At 37.5% G+C, this 24,207-nt stretch overlaps 1 protein-coding gene across 1 annotated transcript in view; it reads left to right on the forward strand.

Annotated features, from left to right (window-relative positions):
* The window catches only part of LOC146468855 (uncharacterized), a 208,312-nt gene that overhangs the window by 174,979 nt on the left and 9,126 nt on the right, over nt 1–24,207 (forward strand). Inside the window, exons 4-12 of the mRNA XM_085123888.1 lie at nt 6,440–6,511; nt 8,880–8,951; nt 9,502–9,573; nt 14,129–14,200; nt 15,548–15,622; nt 16,388–16,462; nt 16,574–16,767; nt 20,495–20,620; nt 22,392–23,999. Of these exons, the coding sequence (XP_084980014.1) occupies nt 6,440–6,511; nt 8,880–8,951; nt 9,502–9,573; nt 14,129–14,200; nt 15,548–15,622; nt 16,388–16,462; nt 16,574–16,767; nt 20,495–20,620; nt 22,392–23,999 (2,366 nt within the window). The remainder of the gene's footprint in view (nt 1–6,439; nt 6,512–8,879; nt 8,952–9,501; nt 9,574–14,128; nt 14,201–15,547; nt 15,623–16,387; nt 16,463–16,573; nt 16,768–20,494; nt 20,621–22,391; nt 24,000–24,207) is intronic.

Raw genomic sequence — 24,207 nt, forward strand, 5'->3', positions numbered from 1 at the left:
AAAATTTAGTTTTCAAAGCTGACAAAAATTGACTTCTGTTAAGAAACATTTGTCACCAAAATTACTTATCGGGCCCGGTAAGTTACCGGGTCTTTTGAGAAACGGGCCCCTGGTGACAACGCTTGGTTACATGTGGAAGTCGCTAGCTCTCTGAATCTGAACTGGCAAGAGAAACAATCAGAAGTTAGGCGAAATTCAAGTAAGGGAACGTACCTTAGAATGATGTTTTGCTATTGCTGGAGTTTATTCTTCACGGTCGTCAAAAGAAGGTACACAGAAGGTCAAAGCAGCTCGGGGTTTGAGAGCAGTACAGGAGCATTTGATGTATGGATGTGGATCAAGGATGTGGATAATTATATAGATTTTGAAGAAGCCTACCATCTCTATTCGTCTTTTGTTCAGTTTTTTTGCCCAGAGAAACAAGCCTTCAGAGATAAACTGCTTGATGAAATACACGGTTTGCCTGTCTATGTCATTAATCAACCTATTACGTGCAAGAGCTTTGTCGCTCTGAAGAATAGTAGCGATATGGAGAAGTATCTAGTCGATTTTACCAACTCTAGGATTGATGAGAAGAATGATTGCGAAATACATTTAGTTGGTACCCTTAAAATTTTACCCCCCTCACTTTTCGTACAAGGTACAAAATTCCCCCCCCCCCCATCCCCCCAAAAGAGCTCGTTTAACCCCCTAGGACGTAATAAACGATCGGTCCCTAATTATGTAATGAACAACTCATTTTTTTGCGTGAAAACAGCCTTGTTTATATTATGCTTAAGTATCTTCAAACTTTATGTTAAATGAAGATACTATTTGTAGAGTTTTCATATTACAAGCGTTATATTTGTGGACATGGAAACTGCTATGACAACTAGAATTACCAGCTACAGTTATGGTGGATATAGTTTTGGTTGCCATAAGAGAGGATCAAGTATATGTGTGGGGTTAATCCTCTAATGGTCTTACATGACTTATTGGAATGATGACGATTCCCCTTGGTTTATTTTTAGGTCAGTCATCAAGAATCATAAAAATTAATTTTTAAAAAAATTATGTGTACGTAAACAAAAAACAAAAAAACTCTGGTTGTATGGTTGACCTAAACAAAAGTCATAAATAGTGAACAGCTGGGTATGTATCGGAACATGTATGGAGAATTCATACTTTTGATCCTCTCTTGCTTGTTGTTGTTGTTGCCAAACGTTAACTCCATGTGAACAGTTAGTTATTATTGCTCTACACCCCAAGGGGAAATGGGAGGTCAATTTTAGGGCGATGTAAAAATGCTTGTCCCTGACAGAGGTTGAAAATGTGCAGTTTTGTACCATTGCGGTGGAAATCTGAATCTCTGCTTTCAAAACCTCAAAGGAAAGCTTTTCTGTTCTGTGCAATGAGGAACTGCTTGATTATTTCAATATTTTGTTTTGGTAACCCTTAAGGAAACTACATTGGGGCCACACCTATGCCAAGAGAGTCTGGTACAATTTAGAACATTCTGTTCAACATTTTTGACGGCTTGTCCCTTCAGTTTTATGTGAGAGTCCCCCCCCCCTCCCCCCCTCCCCTGGGGTGTAAGTGTGGTTAGATTACATGTTTGTAGAGCTACTTGAGTTACTGTTGTTGAGCTACTGAGCAATCCAACCATTTATGGGTTTACCTCTGCGAGACCTGTGATACTCACCAATCAGATAAAACAAGGAAAACCAAAAAAGTCAACAATAGGTTGAGTCTAGGAAAACTTCACAGGCTCTTGTAATGAGGCACAGACCATAATACCGTAAAATTCCGGTTACGGGTGGGGATACGTAAAAAGGAAATGTCAACGGCTTTTTTAGGGGCAAGGGGGGAAGGGGTGTTACGTGTTTATATAAAGATCAAAGATGGGACTATAAGTGGAAGAGTGGTAGGGGTTTATCACGGAATAAAATTTTCGTTTACAAATAGATGGCCCAAAAATTGAGGCGATTTAGTAGCAGGGGAGGGGGACTTAAAACCGGGATTTCATGGTATGGGATAACCAGTACAATACAAGCTTACATCGATTTTTTAAAATAAAAAAAAAAAAGGAAAAAGAAAAGAAAGTAGATAAGAATTACGGTATGGTATTAATTACCGAGGCTTCAAGTGACATTAGTCTCTTACAGTATTTTTAGTACGAGTTGCGTCAAGATATCTGCCCAGCCCCATGCGTAAATTATCTATACATTTGGCACTCACTCTGTTTTCACGCTCGTCGTTTTTGGAAGTGGGTTAGTGTGACAGTTGTGAATAGATAAATAATGTATGGGGCTGTGCGGAAATCTTTCCCAAATTGCTTAGATATAGTTTCTTATAAAATGTTGGAGTTGAAAATTTGTTACATCAAGATCCTTCCTTCGAAAATAAAAAACCGAAATCTACACGTCAAAATACGGGGAAAGAGTTCTGCGGTATAGATTGCGGTTAAATTTTTATTTTCGTTTTCATTTATTTATTTATTTTTTGCGTGTGTGTGTGTGTGTGTGTGTGTGTGTGTGTGTGTGGCTGTGTATGATAAATTGATTAATATAAAACGTAAAACAACAGAAATGAGCATGACCGAACCACAACACATTCGTCATAACCAGATAAATCCTCGACAAGTGACATAAATCGTTTCAAAAATAAACAGAGGCGGTTCTTTACTCACGTCTTTTTCCTGCGAGGCGCTGTGAAAGCTTGAAACATGTCAAGTTTAACCAGCCTTCGATTGAGTCGTATACATCTCCCGTAATGGCGGACGACTCGTGTGGAATGGAAACCAGGTTACGTAAATAAACCCGCTTTTTTAATGCAAATGTATTACAAATCTTGTGTTCACTCGCGAACGATAAAAGTCCACGAGCTGCTATGTTGCATCAACGGCTATGCGATGAGAATCGAAGGAAAAAAGTTTGAATTCGAAGATACCATCGTTTGGGTTTTTGTGATGCATTCTTCGGTTGAAATGGTTACAAAAAGGCTGTATTTGCAAATTGGCGCCCAAAAAAAGGCGCGCTTTTTCAGTTTAATGTATTTCTGTGAGTCATTATGCATAAATCGTATCTCGCATAATTATGTCATTCCGCAATTCTTATTTTGCATAATTATGCCATTCCGCACGTCTTTCCACATTCCATTCCGCAAACTCATTCCGCCTCTTACCCTCACCGAGATGCAACGAACAAAATCATTGACATGAGTTCTCTCATCCGTTGAAAAGGATAAACACAGATTGTGTTAAATATTACATTCAAGTGATGCTTTAGATGGACGGTGAACAGGTGAACACGTTTTTTTTTTAAGGTCAAGTAATTGGAACCACATTGGGCTGGTGTCGCCTAAGCGTTGTAGTATCCATTAATCTCGACCGTAAATTGATTAATTGTATTTAGTTTTTCAAAGAATGACGGCTCATCGATGCAGCTGTTCTTGTGCTTCCATATCCTCGCCAATCACTTCAAAAGAGCTCCAACAGCTACCCTGAAGCCGACAAATCTACTTGCGTTTGAAACCAGGTAAATAGAAAACGCACTCTGACACTCGATACATCCATACCTTGAAATCACGTGTTTTCAGAGACTCGGTTTTCCTTAGAAATTATACGTTGACTAGCGAGATAAACATTGTGAAAGTAGAAACCGAAAATACACCTGGATGGAAACGGATAATAGAGAAAAGTACACCACAGCTCAGAAGATAATCACACTTACGCAAAAGAAAAGAGGCGATTTTTCCAAACAGAAGAATCATTTCATCGACCACTTCAGTTATGACTTGTCTCCCCGCCACACTTAGAATCTTCCCAGCAAGTGTACTGGCACGACTTTTCCCCTTGCCAAAACTTTCCAAATAAATGTATGTGTCTCAGGCAGGTAGTCAAGCTCGTGAATCGCCACGAATTATGCCCGATCTTTTCCCAACATCAGCTCGGCTTCAGTGATATCGCCTCATTTGTGATAAGTGAAAGTTCGCTAAATGCGCCGATATATTTGAGCTCCTCTCAGAAAGCAAAACAAAGCTCTCCTTGTCTCTGCTGGATCCACAAGGAGTCTGTAATTTCTCATGCAGGGAACAACTGGATGGAATAGCAGGCATTTTTAAGTAATGCCGACCTTTCGGTATGTGATAGGAGGGTTTTGACAAGATATTCATCTCTGGCTTTTAATTGACTGACTGAAATGAACAACGGAGTAAACACTGCGTCACAAAACGTAAAGAAACAAGTTCATATACTAGAAATACGTGACTCGCAAAACCTCGCGTAGCTGGGTCTGGGTCGAAAGCCCTCTTGATTCGTATTGTAGCATCAAATGAGGAGATTAAAAGGGGCATAGCATTTTTTTTCGATGAGCATGGTCTTTTCGTAGTTCCACAGGCTAGTTTGCGGTTGAAAATCTATTTCTGACGCGCCGTAATGTACAACGGGCGTGCAGCGCTGTCGTGTTGGCTGAATTTATTTCCCACGGAAAATTATTTTACCGCGGCCATTGCGGTTGAAAATCTATTTCTGACGAGACGAAATGTACAACGTGCGTGAAGCGCTGTCGTGTTCGATGAATTTATTTCCCACGGAAAATTATTTTACGGCGGTCACAAAACGTGTAATTTCTTCAATGCAATCTTTCACAAAAAAGATTTCTGGAAGAAAGGGAAAAGATTCTGGAGAGATAGTTCTGTATCCAGTGAATATTGATGAACATTGCAGTTGAAATTGGATCCGGCACGAAAACTTTCCCGATGTGTGAAAATTTTGCTCCAGACTACGCCAGACAGTCTAACGTCATTCATACTTTGTTTTTCACTGTTGCTAGGCAACAGTGCGGACACCTTCACGGAAATATATAAACATACATACATATATATAAATATATGTTCGGCTCGAATTCGCACGGCTTAGCTCCCGAGCGCGGCCTTCGGCGGGCCTTCGGCCCGACAAATTTATTAACCTCGCTACGCTCGGGCCTTCGGCCCTCGCTTCGCGAGGAACTATAAGAAGGAGAATTAGGAGCTTTTCCCAAGCTAATTCTTTGTCTTGGAAAGAATTTTATAACTACTAATTTTATTCATACATACAAGAAAGGTAACACTTTAAACTGAGCGTAAAATGAATATTGAATATATACCTTGAAATGAACAGCTGTCAGTCACGCAAAACAAACACTGCTATAGCACATCGTGGAAAAGAAAAATAGCTCAAGAGGTTTCATTTAAAATACCAGTAAAAGTATAGATCTAGATCTCTAAAATATGGCTAAATGACAAGAAATATTTACCTAGTGGTTATTATTGTATTTCTAAAAGAGTTCGGCTCAGAAGTGTGTCTATCGGCCTGACGGCTTAATGTTTAGTTTCGATTGAAATCCGTGAGTATTAGAGAAATCGCAAAGCTCTGTACGGCACGCAGAGTTAAGTGCCCACAAACTTTATTCCATAAATTAGTAGATTGGTGTTAGTGCTATTGATTTAAAATAGACTTCACCCTAAGTCAGGTCCCACTTTTGTGAAAAATAGGCTTTTACTACATATGTCACGTTTAATGCATTCTGAAGTTTAGGAGGAGGTATTTTGAAAAAATTGTAACTCAGTCAAAATTTCACAGAAAACCAAAATTAAACATTTAAATATTTATTGACAAATGGAACTTCAATGTGTAAAATATTCAAGCTGTTTGAGGAAGGAATGACGTTTTGGCAGCACCGGCAATGTATAGATAAATTGTAGAGTCGCCAAAGGTAAATTGAGTAGTTTTTAGGTCACCTTGTTAACCATCTCGCCAACAACGAAAAAAATCGCATTGATCCCATCGGACCTGGAGGAATCCTCCAAATATTTTTATCGTAATCCAAAATTTAAAGAAATTAATTGTCTATTTTGACATCGTTTAAATGATCTAGTTTGCAACCTTGTGCCACAAAATTTGACTACTATTTTATCAGCTAACTTAGCTGTACTGAGAACTGTAGCCCATTATTAATCATTTTCTTTCGAAATCTATGCTCAGGTTAATAAAATCAAGAAAAACAGAACGAAAACAGGACTTGCTATATTCTTGATCGAGACATTAGGCTTTGTTTTTCAGTCTTAAGTGTCTATGTGGCCTCCGTTTGTAGAGCTGTAAAATTAAATCTGCGTGGTTTGTATTTCAAAATGTCAACCATCAGTTAAAAAATGGTTGAAAAATGGTTTTCTGTGGGTAACCTGATATCGTAATTCGTGTTGTCGTTTAATGAACGCAAGAATTACAAAAAAAAAAAGAAGAACAAGAAATAGAACTGGAAACGATAACGTCTGATGTTGCTGCACGATAGGGTTTCAGCTTTACATTTCAATTTGTCAGTCTAACATAATTATCACGTTTTATTATGGTACGGTATGTTTTGATAGTTTCCTCCTTCTTTTAAGTTGTCTGAAATACTAAAAGAAGCTAATTTCATTGCAGGGGTTTGTCTGGAAATGGTTTAAGCAATCTTTCTTCAGGAATCTTTTCCACCTTATCGAACCTACGGTACATGTTAGTGTGCCACCATCAATTTGCTTGGTAGCTTTTCTGTCTTTTTCCTCCTCCTCTTCTTCTTTTTCTTCTTCTTCTTCTTCTTCTTCTTCTTCTTCTTCTTCTTCTTCTTCTTCTTCTTCTTCTTCTTCTTCTTCTTCTTCTGCTTCTTCTTCTTCTTCTTCTTCTTCTTCTTCTGCTTCTTCTTCTTCTTCTTCTTCTTCTTCTTCTTCTTCTTCTTCTTTTTCTTCTTCTTCTTCTTCTTCTTCTTCTTCTTCTTCTTCTTCTTCTTCTTCTGCTTCTTCTTCTTCTTCTTCTTCTTCTTCTTCTTCTTCTTCTTCTTCTGCTTCTTCTTCTTCTTCTTCTTCTTCTTCTTCTTCTTTTTCTTCTTCTTCTTCTTCTTCTTCTTCTTCTTCTTCTTCTTCTTCTTCTTCTTCTGCTTCTTCTTCTTCTTCTTCTTCTTCTTCTTCTTCTTCTTCTTCTTCTTCTTCTTCTTCTTCTTCTGCTGCTTCTTCTTCTTCTTCTTCTTCTTCTTCTTCTTCTTCTTCTTCTTCTTCTTCTTCTTCTTCTTCTTCTTCTTCTTCTTCTTCTTCTTCTCCTTCTCGTCAAGTCTACATCTAACGATTTCAACAATGTACAAAGGATTTTCACGCCAGAGTAAAATATATTCGTTACTATGTTATTCTTTATTGCATCTTAGCCGTAAAGCGACGAATTCGGAAGTACTTTAAGTTCCTTTTTGTCTTGTCATTGGTCGGATGGTTTATATGTGTTTCCCCGAAATGCTACTGACGCCTTTTTAGGTATTCCTTTTGGCCGTCAAGATAAAGTTCACCCGCGTATCATAAAAGGGAGGACTGTCTCCAAGGCTCCATTTTCCTGTCTTTTTAGCCAGTTGCCATTAAAAGGTCTGTTTGATATAACTCATCACATGTTTGTTCATATTCAACCGGATTTGGTCAATAGTCATATATTGTAAGTCTGGTTCAATCGATGGTGACATTGGACCACGCCATAGCCACGTGACCCAAATCAGAAAATGGAGCAAAGTACATAGTAATGTGTCTTTTTTTCAAAAATTTCCTGTACTATACAGTTTCATTAGCAGGACTTTGTGATTAGAGAATTTTGCAAAGGTAGTCTGCCGTGTTTAAGGTTTTTATTCCAACAAAAGTGAAAAAAGTAGCAGAATTTGAAACACAACCTTGTTTCTTGGCAATCACTGTTTGTATGAAATAACGCTGTTCTTGTCTTTAACTGCATCATCAAGTGACGCAGAGTAAAATATCAGTACTATTGTTGCCCCACGTTGTTTTCGTGCTCTACTACCTCAGTGTATTTTGTGCAATTTATTAGCTGTGTAGGTATTGGTATGTTCTGTAAGGGAATACTAAAGGGACTTTCAATCAAAGAATAAGAAAGACGCTATTCATATGCAACAATGGCAAAAAGAGAAAATGTAAATTTACCTCTGCAAATAAAAAAAAATTACGCATAGATTTAGTACATAATTACGACTATAGAAAACTTAGATGAGATACCACAGGAAGACGTATACCACATATACTCCTCCTAATTCAAACACGCAACAAAGGGAAAACTGTTGTAACAAGTCAGAAATTGCACCCAGATCTGTAAGGAAATTATGTCATTAGTTCAGAATTTCTGAAGTGCAAGCTCATAGGCCATTTCGTGAGAAAACAAGAGGTGGCTAACAAACGTTTCGGGATCTCACACCCAGTTTTTTTTTTTTAACAAACAGTACAATCATCCGCTAGGCATAAACGGTTTTAACGTAAATGCGGGGAAAATAGAAGTCACCAACCTTATAATATCCAAAGTTGGAGCGATTTAGAACTTGTGTAATAAATTAAATCTTGTTTTATAAAAGCACACAAACTTAAAAAAAAAAATGAGCATAGTTATTATCGCGGCGAAATTTGCAGCTGTAAAATCTTGGGTTAATTCAATATCAATTTTAACGTCGCGACTCTATTTTCAACGACTTCAAGTACATTATAAAATTAACGTGGTGGCGCTCCGCCCCAATATCTCTCGACAAAGCTATTGAAATTGCAAGAACCAATGAACTGTCGAGAGCACAACTGAAATCAATGAAGTCAAGTAGTGGAGTAGTTCATGGCATAATCAAAGGGCAACAGTACAAAAGGAATTCTTCGAATACACCTTCCAAGGAATGAACCCAGTCATGTGGCAAATGGGGCAACATTCATGCAAAGGATTCATGTCTAGCCATGGGGGGAACGTGCCCGAACACAATGGCCCATGATTGTTTATTATTGGTTATTGCAAATTGTTGGAAAATGTTTATAAGCCTAATAAAAAGTCCCTTGTGTTGTCTTGTTTTTGTTTGTTTGCATTTTCCCAGTAACTTGGCAGATAATAAACTCGTGAACATCACCGCTGGTCTTTTCTGGAATCAACAGTCTCTGCAATATTTGTAAGTAGCATCCTATGGTCTGTCATGTTTCTATTAAGATTGAGGTATAGCATGTCCATTGTTTTCATAGTTGAATTATGGATGTGTTTAATTACGGTACTTTTTAGTCAATAACATGGAATCGAAACTCTGAACTTATTCTCCAATCCTTATTCCCAATCCTCCTTCGTCGTTGACTATATGTTAGGCTTGAACATCACTGATTGATTGACTGATTGATTTATTTTTTGAATGATCGATCAATTGAACAGAAAAATTAAACACCATGTATACGGGCATGGTTTTCGAGAAACTGAACGCTTGTTTGCAAAATATAATGTTGAGCAATTAAGAATGAAAAAAATCGAGTTACAGCAATAATTGTCGGCAAATAGCTAGAACTGAATTTGTAACAAAAACTGTAGCACTGCACAATTTTAACAGCTTTTTATTCATTCATTCATTCATTCATTCATTCATTCATTCATTTACATATTTATTTATTTATTTATTTATTTATTTATTTATTTATTTATTGCATGTTTGCCTGTCTGCTTTTTGTTCTCAATAGAATTCTTCAAAATAACAGCATCCGCTTAATACCAGAGGAAGCTTTTGTTAACCTCACAAGCCTTGAATATTTGTAAGTATATTTAGAAAGGGTTAAAAATTTGAACATTTCAAGGATAGCTGTAGTAAACCTTTCACCAGGTGTTTTAATCGGCTACTATAGCAATGCCAGCTAAAACTACTTGACTAGAAATAGAAATTCACGTATCTTCGACTACTTGCCTATTATTTCAACTCGTGCAACGTAAACTACATAGCAGAACTATCCAGGAATAAAATAGGTAGAAACGGCTTTCAAGTTTACACATGTTAAAAGAAAGAAATCGAAATTTCCATATTTACACTCTCAATAACCTAAATTTTTGACCTAGCATTAACACGATAAAAGAGATTAAGAAAGATGAAAAACAAAAATAAACAAACAAACAAAGATGAAACCAAAAGGAATGCGGCTTGGTTGTTGGAATTCGAAAAACGACATTGACCACTTCATTTGGTTTTCGCTGGCCTCGAGAACCGCGAGGTTTGATTCAAAACCTAGAGCTTAATTTTCAGTAGATGAAATTAATTCTGAACTTAGAAAAGACTTTTAACGGTTGGTTGAGAAGAAACCTTAGGCTTTATAGAAAAAAAAATAAACCTCACTAATATAAACTAAAATTGAGTTTGACACGACATTACGGCTTTATAGTGACGGCTAGTTGGGAGAAAATATATTCCGTGTTTAGGGTTTTATCGCGATACAAACATTTTGTTGGAGAAAATAAAAGGATAAAGTACAAATCGTGCGCTGATTGAAAGAGAAATTCTTACTTCAGTCAAACTGTAGCCATGGTAATATCTGTACGCGACATTTTTTCTCTGGGCGGGTTATTTGAATTTTAGGATTTAATTTTTACGACAAAAAAAAAATGCACACATTTACAGTCCATAAAGTACCTACCATTGACGAAATAAACCAGCTAGTAGGTTTAAACATTTTCAAAGCAAATTTATTGAAAATTTGTTACCGCCGCGAGATAAACAACATCATTAAAACAGTGATGAATAAACCTTACAGCCAGAAGCAAGAATAAAAAAAAACAACCATACTAGTATCCAAAAACGAAAAAGGAGCATTGTTATCCTAGGTTAGAAGCCCTAGATATTTAAATTTTGAAATAAATCAAGCGGTGAAGAATGCTGTAAAAATTACCGAGTCTGCCATTCGGCGCTTGCGCTAGCTACGACAAAAAGATCAAATTGACAGACCTGAACCATGAAAGACATTGCAACAGAGCTCTTGAAGCACTTTTTTCTAGAGATAGGAGACACCAGAAAAGAAACTTTCGGTGAAGAATATGAGCCTGCAACGTTGACAGCCTACAGAAAAGGCTTGAGAAGATATTTTCTGGAGAGGCGCACAGGTGAAAACTTCGACGACTTATATTGGCGATGGTACTAATTTAAACAAAAAACTTTGAGCAAAGCGAAAACATCTCAAAGCGTCTGAAAAGGGGAGCAGTCCCAATAAATCAGATCCTTTTGCTTTGAAAATGCCATAATTTATCATTGTTATTTACTGTGGCCGTTTTCTCAATCAAGAAAAAGTATTTTAAGCCTTAGTGTAAATTTCTCTTTATCGAATTTATAATCACTCTTTATTGCTTACCTTCAAGAAAAAAGTTGTATCCGCCTTACAGGGTACATGTTCAACACAAAACAAATATTATTAGTGTCCCTTGAACGGTGTGAGAAGCTTTGTAAACTCAAATGAAAAGAAATAAACAACACCATCCAATGCTTACATGACAGTTTTTGAGCCAATCAGAAACCTTCAGTTAGAGACGACATCATCGCAAAATAAAGTCGCCTCAGCGCAATAACAGGATCCCCCAGGGTCGCGATAAATCCTTAGAACCTTCAAACGTAACGCCTCCCGCCCCCTAGAGCTATAATCCCCGACGCCCGCCCCCTCGGTACATCTAAAAATCAAGATGGCCGCCATTAACGGTAAGGTGCGCTCGATCTCGACGATCACACGGAAAAATGGGGGACGGTGAACAGTCTACCCTATCTAGAAGACCGGGGGGATGAGAGGGCGGGATGCGGACTCTCTTTGAACCTGAAATACTTTTTGAATGTTTGAACAAACGCCCTGGAACTTTAGGACTTTTTCAATAAATTTGTTTGGGAAAAACTTGATGTGGTCTTTTAGTGTTCATTGTCTTTGAGGTTACCAGTGCCACCAATTTTTGACAGGCATTCTTTTCAGAAATATAAAATCCCTTTTAAAAATAAAGAAAAATCGGTTTTCTTCCCGTAATCTTTTATGTTTTTTTAGCGCATATTAGTGTTCCTTTATTTTTTGTTTACTTTTCTTGCAATTTCGGCGCTGAAGTTTTAGGAAAAATTCAAAAATCAATGGTGGCGGATCTAAAATGGCCACCATTTGATCATCACGACATGATTACCACGTGATATGACGTCATCATTTCGCGTTGCGGACCTCTCCCTGTCATAGCTTTTATACTTATGAAGTATCCACCTCCTCCCCCCGGTCCCAGAAGACAAAGAAAACAAAAACCGGTCTAGATAGGGTTAATTTACAATGCGTCTATACTTGTTATCTCTGAGCAACTAAATAGAGAAATGGATTCTATAATTTTCAATTTACTTGGGGATGGAAAACCCACTGAAATCAAAAAGTTAACTATTATAAGCGAGAAAAAAAAAAACATAAGGACTATAATATCATAAATAAAGCCTTAAAAGTCTCTTGGATACCACGCATGTAATCGGTAAATGAAGCATCCTAGAAAGTCACCCAGAAGCAGTACTGGAGAAGCATGGGGTTTAACTATCAGTTCGACACATTACAGGCTAACAATCTCCATCATTTTGTCTCGCACTATTGAAACAATTAGAAAATACAAAACAAAATTATATGGAAACCCTAACTACTCATGAATTAGCCTGATGAACAGCTGTCATTATTTTTCATTTTTTTAGGCGAGCGGAGGCAAGCGCGAGGTGCGAATCACGCGCGACGGGAGGGGCAGAAAAAAAAAACGCCTGTCCGCACACCATTGTCCTTGCTATTCCGGCGTTCATTTATGATCGCGGCTATCCAATTGGTTATTTGATGTCAAGTAATCATGAGATGGTTCTCGACGACAAAATGGCGGTCGCGTCATCGTTTTCTGTTGACTAAGCTATTCGAGAAGCCCTTCTCCTTTTTTTTTTCCAAATTCGGTAAAGGAAAAACTACAGAAATGTACTTGGATTGCTTCCAGCTTGGTTTGGAAAAGGTTTGATCTGGCTAACGCTTCCCTTTCTTCGCTGTTTCAGTACTAAACGGAATGCTCTTATAGTTTTTCTCCACTGCTCCTCGAACAATAGTTGCTTGAATATCCTGGAAATCAAATCTACGAACCGTGCTATTTTCTGGATGGCCCCAGTAAACAATTGACGTACACAAAATAAAATAAATTGGGCCTTAGTGGACTGTTGACTTAAACAACAACTAACAACAAAAGGACGCGAGCCATGTTCTTTTCGTGGCTAACCTCCGTAATTCTCCTTCTTTCGTTAAGGAAATCCATAAAGCTTCTCATTACTGTCTGTTCTAAATCATTTGAAGGTTGCAGAGTTGTTACTGTCTCCAACAACAATTTTTCCGTGCTGTTATTCCGTTAGTGTATGTTTTTGTGGCAGTTTACGTATTGCCGGTATTCACCGTCCATGCTAAACGCTGTTAATAGTTGGAGATTTTGGAAAGTGTCTGGGGGCCGAATAGATGTGCGGGCAGGCGTAACTAACCCTCCCGCCGTCGCGCGTGAATCGAGCTTCGCGCTTGTCCCCACTCGTCTGAAAAACGGGGAAAAAATAACATTGCAATAACGATGTTCTAGTATAACAATATCAATAACATTCTTACAACCCAAGCAAGTCTGTTAAGAGCCAAAATTTGTGGCAACAATGCATGCGGTCAATGCTTAACTGACATTCACTCCTTACATCACATGCTCTTATACGCTGCTCCTATGCTATAGCTTTTTGAAAGACTTTCCAATTCTGTTCAGCCAATAAAACGGAACAATCCCAAACGTTATCAAATACAATGATTGTATGTGGGTTTCTACAGCAGCCTACACAACGTATATTAGAACTCTTTTTTTGACAGTTTTCTCACACTATTACTATACCTTAAAATATGCCTTTCAATATTTCTTTTATTATGCATTTTTGACGTGGTTTTTGTTTTGTTTTGTTTTCTAAGTTGTTGTCGTTATTTGTTTTTTGTCAATGTTGTAAATTTGTGCAAATTCAATCATTTACTGACAAAAACTAAAAAAGAAAAAGCATAGCTTGCAACTTAGAAACTATGAAAGTGTATTAAGGTTTAAAAACTATGGTTAATAGCATAAATATAAAATGCTGTAACTTTTTGTACCTTGCATTAAAAATTATTTATACCAATGTTAAAAAAACGTATATGATAAAATCATCCCTATTGTGTTTCTAGCAAATCTCAATCATAGATCTCACTTAAGTACTATTCTCAAAGTGTTCCGGGCACTTGGGAGCCTCTTGTTCGGTAATTAAGCTAGATGCCGACTTGTGCAACGATTTTTTTCTTTCCGCAGATTGCTGTCAGATAATCCTATACAGGCCATTGGATCTCGGGCATTCGTTGTGCCAAACCAAAATCTTTCTATGTGAGTATGTGTTGGAATATGTTGAAACGTCGTTAATTCCGTTAACATTGTCTACAATGAAAACATGTTCCCAAAAGTTCTGGGCCCGTGATTACTCGTGAGAGAAAGAGAGCTCTTTCCTCTTGTTGGCGCGTGAGAGTCGGTTTCAATTGACCAATAAGAGAACCTAAATAAATGTAATTTGAACTCGTGCAGCCTCCCACGGCGGTTTCCGTCAAAAGGGCCGAACGTAAGCGAAAATCAGCGGCAACTGAATTTTCTTCCAATTCTCGTTATTTAAGATCCCAGTGTGATCAACATGAAAGGTGAATGTTTTGGTTAAGTTATGGTGCTTATCGAAGAAGTGGATGAGAATTTTGATGCGAGAGCAATTTCTGAGAGAAGAAGGAAGCGAGTCTCTAGCATTCCTCACTTTTCTGTATTTAAAGGTAAAAACGAAACGAAACTGCCGGCTTTAAACGGCAACAAATTCCTTCTAAATCACCAACAAGACACAAAGACAACCTGACGTTTATATACTGTGCCTGGGTTTTCTGTATTAACTGTATAAATGCAAGTTTCCTAGATATCTCTGCTTATGGTTCAAAGAAAATGAGGCAATCAGTCATTACTAAATTTCACCCACTAATCCTACTTGTCCGGGGCGTCCAACGGTCCTTTTCGACAGTAGAAAGACTTTATCGCTCCAGAGGTTCGGCTCACATTGTAATAAAAAAGGTTGTCTTTTTGATCGGAAAAGACCTTTGGGATATGGAAAATTAATCGTTTTAGTCTTGAAAGGAAAACAAAAATTCGCGTAAAGTGCTGAATAAGGTAAAGTATCCCAACAGTTCGTGAATTCGGCGGAAGGAATTTGTTTCCAAAAAAAATCTACTACGTAAAAATTAGGCTATAAAGGTACACAAATGTGTAAATGAATGGCCCAAAACAAAGTGAAGGGAAAATGAAAAACAGTAAGCCACATTTCAAATATTTGCCGTTAATTATAATTTTCTCAAAAGGGGTTCCGTCGCCGTTCGACTGACTAGTAGTAAACTTGAGCGTCTTGCTTTTTTTTCTCGAGAGAGCTACAATATCTCACTCCCGCAAATTGTCTACTTTTATTTACAAACACAAGTTAGAAACAATAACTCTTTGTCTCGTTTTCTAAAGAATGCATTAGAGTGCTCGAATGATTAGGTGTCAACTTGAAAGCTTTTGATAAATTCGATTATTTGTCCGAGATCAGTTATAAAAACAAATTTTCAAAGGATGTCGAATTATAAGGTTTGTCATCACTCCGTTACTCTTGTGAAGATAACATTTGATAAAAAGGCAAACAACACAATATCGTTTTCTTGTCGTTAGATACATGATAAGGACAGAGTTGGAATTAGTAAACTCTACATCTCTCATTGGGGCAGCTAATCTGACTACTGAAATGTGAGTATCAAAAATCCTGCTCCGCGTTAAAACGGTAGTTTTTTTGTTGTCAAATAGTAAATAGTGATACTCTTAATTAATAGATATTCCAGTTTGACACCCTATTTTCTAGAGGAGTTTTTGAACTTTTATAACTTTTTAATAAATTTACCTGGAAACAATTCGCTATGACAGGTCAGTTTTTACTTATTTTCATCTCGCAGTGTCAACTAAATTATGGCACGTATTATTTTTTGCAGAAAAAGGAATCTTCCTGTTTTGAGAAACCTAAAGCAAATATGTTTGTAGTACCCTGTCACTCAACACTTCCAAATTCCAATTCGACCTGGAAACAGTGGAGAGAAGAGCCACTCCGTGGAGTCCACAGAAATTCCTATTTATTTATTTTATTTTTATTTACTTAAAAGAAAAGAAAGAAAACCAAATGACCTCCATTTGGACACATATTCTCATTGTACTCCTCAAAGGAAACATCTTTGACGTACCATCTTTCTCTCGGGTGCTAATGTCAAAGCCTTGATAGTCCATACGAGCCCCCTACCCCCAACCCCTTCCGAGCAGAATATGTAAAAAAAAAAAATAATAAAAATAAAAAAAATAAATAATAATAATAATAATAATAATAATAATAATAATAATAATAATAATAATAATAATAATAAAATAAATAGGCTCGGATAAATGATGTAATGTTTTTTTTCAGTTCAATTTCATGATTCAATGAACCCGTTGAAAAGCAAATAGCTATGTATGTACCTTTTGCAGAACTGTGAAAAATGGAAAAATAGGTACCATGAAATTCACCCGTGCAAATGGAATAGCGCGCTGCAAAGTCCAGCTGTAAGTGTTAAACTAATTATTTTCTGAATATATTATTGAACAATTCTTAGCTTCATCGATTTCAGCTAAATATTCTATTATTTGTTTCCTTTTGTTGTGATTTGTTTGAAGTGGCCTGGGGGAAAGCGAATCAGAAGATATCAACCTTTCTCAAATGTCGAATAACATAGTCGGGCGGAGCATAAAACAGGCTTTTGTGGCTGCTGGGTTTGGAAATACATCACTAGGAGAATACAGGCTCCTTCCATGCCCATCCGGCACGATTTTGAAGTTGAGCATTCGTACCTGCCAGGAGTGCCCAGCAGGTGAGTCTCTTCAAGTGTCTATCTTGTATAGAAGATATTTTTAAAATCACTGTTAAGTCTTTTAACAAAGTTGTTTCCTAAGAAGAGCTCATCATAAATGGCCAGCACTGCATTAAAGCTGGCAAACAACTGATTTATTATAACTGAAGACTTTGACAAAAATTTATGATGAAAAATTAGCAATAAGGAAATCGACGTCTCGGCAACTTTCTGTCGTCATATATATTACGTTTTCCTTGCATATTTATTGAAAATGACGGACACAGAGGCATCTAAACGTCGAATTTTCTTATCGCTAATTTTCGTCTTAAAACAATTGACTAATTAAAAAAAAATGTTGATTCATTGATCATTCATTCTTTCATTCATTCATTCATTCATTCATTCATTCATTCATTCATTCATTCATTCATTCATTCATTCATTCATTCATTCATTCATTCATTCATTCATTCATTCATTCATTATCATTCGTTCGTTCGATATACACTGCTGTTTTGACTATTTAAATGCAGCATCTTTCGCTGGTTGTTCATGAGTATTCCGACCTTAGATGTTTGCCCACTCCTTTGGATACTCTGTGTCCGAGTTATGACATGTGCTATAAAGGCGCTCAGCAGAACAACCTGATCATAGGATACTGATCTAGGCAAGGTGGACATACGGTTTACAGGGAAAAAAAAGTAGGAATTTCGGAAGGGGTGTCGGGAATGTGACACATTGTCTTACTACGTATGGTTTAAAACATTTTCACTTAGCTCGGAAGGCAAATGGGGCATGGATTCCTCGGAAAAGTGATAAAAATTAAAACAACAACAACAACTCTGTTTAACAGCATGAATTTTCAAGGTCATTTCCTTGGCAGAATTGGACCTACCTACTCAGAATAAAAATAAACAAATAAATAAATAAATAAGTAAATAAAGAGATAAATAGAGTTGAAGTCCACTTCATCAAGATTTCAGGACACAAAAGATAAATGTTCATAAAAAACTAACTTGACAGAGTGAAATGTTTATTCAAAGCGATCCAGGAAAATGCATTCGAAGAATTGTTAAGATTTATATCTTTTCAAGCTTAGGCTTCAAAATTTGATACTTAGAGAAGGCCATTTGGATGGACCAATCAGCTAGGAGAACGTGACCGATTGAGGTCATGACATGGATTCTACAAGTAACCGATAACAAATTGCCTATAGAGTAAAAATTGACTATAGAGTAGACTTCCGCTATCTCCAACAAACAAGGGAAACATTTTTTTGTTCCAGACATACAAGTTTGAGATAGCCAGTTGTAACTTTACTGTAAGCCCTAGCATCCCCAGAAAATGGTTTTATTTTCAGGACAGGGGGTGGTTACTGTACTTTCTAAATCTCTCAATTTCCCCCAAAAAGGCATTTTCACTTATCTCCATGAAAAGGAAAGGAACATTCGTTTGTATTTTTGGATGGAATAAGAAACCGAGACAGTACGAGCGCTTCCAGAAACGAAGTTAGAATTTTCATGTCCGCACTTGATAAAAACAAAATAGTGGATTTTTTACAGAGATGATTTGATCATAGAATCATGCTCAATAGGGTATCATAGTTTGCCGCCAAACACAGAAAATTAAAAGCATTGTGCCGTTTGGACTGTCAAATTCATACTTAGTATACTGACAACCTGATATAAAACCACAAAGGATTAAGGTTTCCTGTTCTTTACTAAAGACATACCTTGCAATGTGTTAAATATGACTCATTGGATGGATGTATTTTTTTAAACCAAAAATGATGTTTTAAAATGTACAGTTCTATCATAACGTTAATGAAAGCTTCTTCCAGTGATGCTCAATTTTTATTGAAATTGAATCTGCAAAATAATGAATGCTGTTCTGGAAAAACTTCATCTTAAAGGGACAGTATCACGCTATAATTATCAACACACTGAAAATAAAAAAAACGCTATTCCGTCGATAGCAGCCAAGATATAACGACCAAAATTAAATTAAAAGAATAGTAGAATGCCAAGAAACTATCATCTGGAAGACGACCAAAATAAAGATGGGTTCAAATTTGAAAACGTGAGGCCAACCTTTTCCAATAATTTTCGCTGTCGTAGCACGTTAAAAATCGGTTGTACTATATTTTAGTTCAACCTTTGCGTCAATTTTTTTTAATTAGCGATTTAGAAATTAACTGTAAGACAGTGTTTAAAGTTTAAATTTAGTGAATTTTTGCCCGAAATCATGATATCTCCCATGAAGCTGCCCCTTTAATTTATCTAGTGTGCTTCACAAATCACATTCTTGACTCCAGTATGTTATCTTTAGAGGACAAAACTTAACGCGCGCAAGCGTTATTTTTTTTCGTTACACATTGAAGTGAATTTACTTCTCAATGCATTAAAGTCAAATATTAAGAAAAAGAAAAAGGTCTTTTACGCCGCAAAATTGTAATAACATCGACGCAAACTGTAATAAAGTATTCAACGCAAAATGTAAGAGCTTTTCTGACGCATAATGTAATAACGCAAAATGTAATAACTCACGAATGACGTGTATAGTATTTCGAAATCAGTATCATGATTCAGTGTATATTCACCTATGCATAAATTGAATAACAGGAGTACAGGTTTTATTCTCCACTCTTAAAAGTTTCAGATCGGGGGACTGGTGTTTTCTTACCGTATCTACTTATTGTGGCGCTTAAAAATGTGACTTTTAGGTGCTACGCTCCTTTAAAACCGTCACTTTTGGAAACGTAAATGCATAATAGACATAAAGAGACTCAGTTAAAAAACTCTGTAGATCGGACTCGGGCACGGTGAAACCTCTCTTTACGGACACCTCTTGATGCGGACACCTCTCTTTTACGGACAGTTCACTTGGTCTCTGCGAGACCGAAATCCATCTAAGGCCTACTTCTCTAAAATTGGCACCTCTATGATACGGACACTAATTCATGTTCCCGCGGTGTCCGTTTTTAAGAGGTTTGACTGTAGTTATATGAGGATGAAACCCCCTTCGTAATCTATCACCCTAGAGTTAATTTTCATGTGCTTCGAATAAGTGACCGCGTTGTTATTGAGGGCTGAGGCGCTTTTTGGAGGGCGGCGCCTATTTTTCGAGTGCCACATGAACGTGTATAATATACGATAGAAATTGTGACCATGTCGAGAGTCCCTGCAAAATGCAATATTAACGCAAAATGTAATATAGTTTTCAACGCAAAATTTAAGAACTCTTCTTTTGAATAAGCGTAGCACCAAAAAGTCACATTTTTAAACGCCACCATAAGTAGATACCGTAAGAAAACACCAATCCTCCGATCTGAAACTTTTAAGAGTTGAGAATAAAACCTGTACACCTGTTATTCAATTTATGCATAGGTGAACGTACACTGAATCATGATACTGATTTCAAAATTACATTCACGTCATTCGTGAGTTATTACATTTTGCGTTATTACATTGTGCGTCAGAAACGTTCTTACATTTTGCGTTGAATACTTTATTACAGTTTGCGTCGATGTTATTACATTTTGCGTTAGTATTACATTTTGCAGCGTAACAGAGTCCTTTAAATTGCTTTGATTGGTTATACAAAAATGTCATGGAAGCTCAATAACTATGGTGAGCTGCTCGTTTATCGCGTACCACTTGTGTGACACTCCTACTATTTCCCTGCTTACCCTAGAAAGCATGGTTAAGGTTTTTAAGTTTTGAATATTTTTTGTTTAACATTTTAGGAGGTCATTATTCGGACACTGAAGCCTTTGTCAGTGAAAGTTGTTTACGATGCCCTAACGGAACTTTTGTGTCTAAGAACGATGCGCCTGGGAAGAACGCCAGCGATTGCAAAGCCTGTCCTCAAGGTAATACCATTATCTTGCTAAAATATCCAGAGTGTTTAAAGGAGTTAAACATCTACAGCGAAACACAAGGCATGTAGTAACCTAACCCAGTCTAAGATTCCAAGCCCTGGAGAGGTTTTGGGGCATTGTCCCTTCTTTCACTTGTCCCGACGTATGGATGAAAAACCAAACGTGTCGCTGCAGAGTTTACTCATCCCTGGCCAAGAGACTCAAACGTTGGCGCTTCCTTTTCTTTCGTTTTTTCCGCTAAACAAACGAACAATTGTCCTTACGGGTAAAGATTGAAACGATTTGCAAGCATGGGCAACTTTCAACAACAACAAATTAAAAAAACAAACAAACTGGAAACAACAAAGTAGTGCATATGAGTACACTAGTTATGTAAGGGTTATTGGCCTGGAACGAGGGGATATCTGATATATTCCCCTTGCGTCCGAGGGCACGTCACGAGGGAAATATATCACAAATCCCCGAGGGACAGGTCAATAACATGCTTATTTTTTCTGTTGGTGAGGTTTCCTTAATAGAAACAAGGACCTTAAATAGTTAAATGCTTATTTTATAACAGGTCGAAGTCTAATACACAACACCTTTTGATGACAGTTGTAGGCAGTGAGATTTCGGGTCTGAAGATGTTTTTCTCAACTGTTTTTTGAACTTTGGATTATTCACACAACAATATGTATAAACAACTGCTTTTGTCTGCTGGTATACGTGGTAAACACTGCATTCAGTACACTACACGTGGTTGAGCGGCTGTTGTTAAATTTTGGAAATAGTGTGCAGTCAGCTATCGTTCCGTGTGGAAACAACGATAAGCGGTTGTGAAGATGAAGTCTTTTTAACCAAAAACTTCCTACACTGTCTTTGCTGAGCGGATTAGTGACCGTAATCCTGCAAATGTAAAGAAAGCTAACAGTGGCACAGTACGAGTATGGAATGAGTGGCCTGTTATTAAATTACTAGTAGTAGTAGTAGTAGTAGTAGTAGTAGTAGTAGTAGTAGTAGTAGTAGTAGTAGTAGTAGTAGTAGTAGTAGTAGTAGTAGTAGTAGTAAAAGTTATCTTCTTCATTTTTTTCTTTAATAGTAAACGATTAAGCACTCGTTGAAATTTTTGAGAACACTGAATAAGGGGAATAAGTCGAGCGGTATATGACGAGGGAGGGGGGAGATATATATTTCCCCCTCGTCCGTTGTTATCAGTTATTGTTTTCAACCCCGCCCTCCCCTTTTACAACCAAAGCCGCACCCAGCTTTTCAGACAGTTAGTAATTGACAGGTGCTATTGCATATATTCAACCGAAAAGAACAAAGGAAACCGAGCCAACCGAAAAATAAGAAACATTAATTTATACTGCGCTAAATAATTCACCTAATATTTTTGAAAATTCAAGGTGGCTCCTAAACCCCTCCTATAACATTTTTTTGAGTGAGTTTGCAAGAAGGTGCGTATTGGCATGCTGGTTAGAATTACATAGTAAAACGTTGGGATCATACAGCTCGTTTTTGTGTTATGCTAACCTAAGCTAAAACAAGGGATGTTTTTAACGGCTATATTTTTGTTATTGTTGCTTATTAAGTCGAACAATTATGACTATGTTTGCACCATTTACTGATAAAGAATAGCAGTACTTATCGATCAAATTATAACTGAAGAGAAAAGCTGCAAACCGTTATGAGCGACCTCAAAATCACAAACAGACATAGAAGCAAAAAGCTATACAGGTATAGATAAGGAGATTAAAAACTATACTTTATTTTTCGTTAACAGGAACTGATTCTAGCTCTTTTGCTGGATTTCGAGCTTGCAAATGCCTGCAGTCGTTTTATCGGACAGATCTGTTTGGGGAATGCAAACCATGTGGTGGTGATGGTTTAGAATGCGCTGATGACTTCGCAACTTTAAAGTCTGGTTTCTGGTGGAACTGGGAAAATGAGACACACAAACATCTCTATAGAGAATTCACAAGCAATGTGCTTAATGTTACCGCTGAAGTTAATGCACACATGAATGGCTCGCTACCCAATCGGTCGTTAACTAAGTACCCACACGCTCTACCGAAACCTCATAGATGTCCTCGCCAAGAATCTTGTACTGGAGGTATAGATTCTAACTGCAGCACTGGATACAAAGGTCCGTTGTGTGAAGTATGCAGTGATCGCTACTACAAGCAATTTAAAAGCTGCGAACGGTGCCCAACAAAAAAATGGATGATCGGGCAACTTTCTATCACAGCTGCAGTCATTATCATAATAATCGCTATCCTGGTATGGTCAAGCAAAAAGAAAAGCAAAAAGAATTTCGGACGTTCTTCAGTGGACATTGTTCTTGGGCGGCTCAAAATCGTTATTGGTTTTTACCAAGTAACGTCTGGACTGCTTGAAGCATTTGCATACATTGAATGGCCCGACTCTCTTGCCCTCATCGGAACATATTCCCAGGCTTTGCAGTTAAACGTGTTCCAGATTGCGCCTGTTCACTGTCTCTTTCCAGAATTGAAAATTGATGCATTTGGGGATCTTTTTTCCATACTCACGCTAAACGCTTTAGTTATCATCCTGTCGATCTGTGTTTACGGAATCAGAAAGTTATACCTCAGATTGCGTTCCACCTTGGATGACCAACAGAAAGCCCTAAAAATGTCTCAGACAAAAGAGTTCATCTACAGAAACGCTTTTTTCATCCTTTATGTTACCTACCTCAGCACGTGTTCGAAAACAGCAGCCGTACTGCCTCTCGTTTGTCGCACGCTTTGCAGTGATGATGAAAAGGATGATTGTACCAGTTATTTAAAGGCGGACTTTGGCATAAACTGTAATAGTTCAAGATACAATCGTTTAGTCATCGTCGGATACGTTGCCGTCGGTTACGTGCTTTTCCTGCCAGCAGCTTCCTTCCTCACTCTCTTCTTGAGTCAACGAAGGGCGCTGCAAACTATCCGAGACGACGACGAAGGTGGAAGTTGCGACGACGACAATGAAGCAAAAAGCGCTGAATTGCTTACGGGACTACGATTCCTGTTTGAAAATTACAGGCCTTCTGCATGGTACTGGGAACTTGTTGATACAGTGCGCAAGGTTATCCTGACATCTGGTTTAATCCTAATCGGCAGTGAGAGCAGGTCCTATGCAGGAATCGCTTCCATCATTTCAGGTATCTATGCAATTGGCTTTGCCGTCAAAAAACCAGTGTTAGATCCGTTCGAGAACAAGTTAATGGTAACATCTTTAGTGGTCACTTTGATCAACTTGGGAATAGGAGCCGTGAGTAAGATTCCCAGCGAAAACATCCCTACATCTGTGGATCATTCCGTGGATAAAATCATGTTCGAGTTACTGGTGGTTGGAGCAAATGCTTCAGTGATCCTCCTTCTAATTGGTAAGTGCCTTTTTGTAAGTCATCTTTTATCCAATTCAGCCTGGAAAGAGAGGGTGGGGAGACTGATCTAGAATCAGCTCGTGACGTTTAAAATACGAAAGCAAACACCACCAAACTTGGTGACTTTTCCTAAGATGTATCAGCTTACAATCTGGTATAACAGTAATTTTATCAAGTGGATTGCTGTTACCATGCCGACAAGATATTG

The sequence above is a fragment of the Pavona decussata genome, unplaced genomic scaffold (assembly GCF_977016875.1).
Source record: "Pavona decussata unplaced genomic scaffold, jaPavDecu1.1 SCAFFOLD_128, whole genome shotgun sequence".
Lineage (NCBI taxonomy): Eukaryota > Metazoa > Cnidaria > Anthozoa > Scleractinia > Agariciidae > Pavona > Pavona decussata.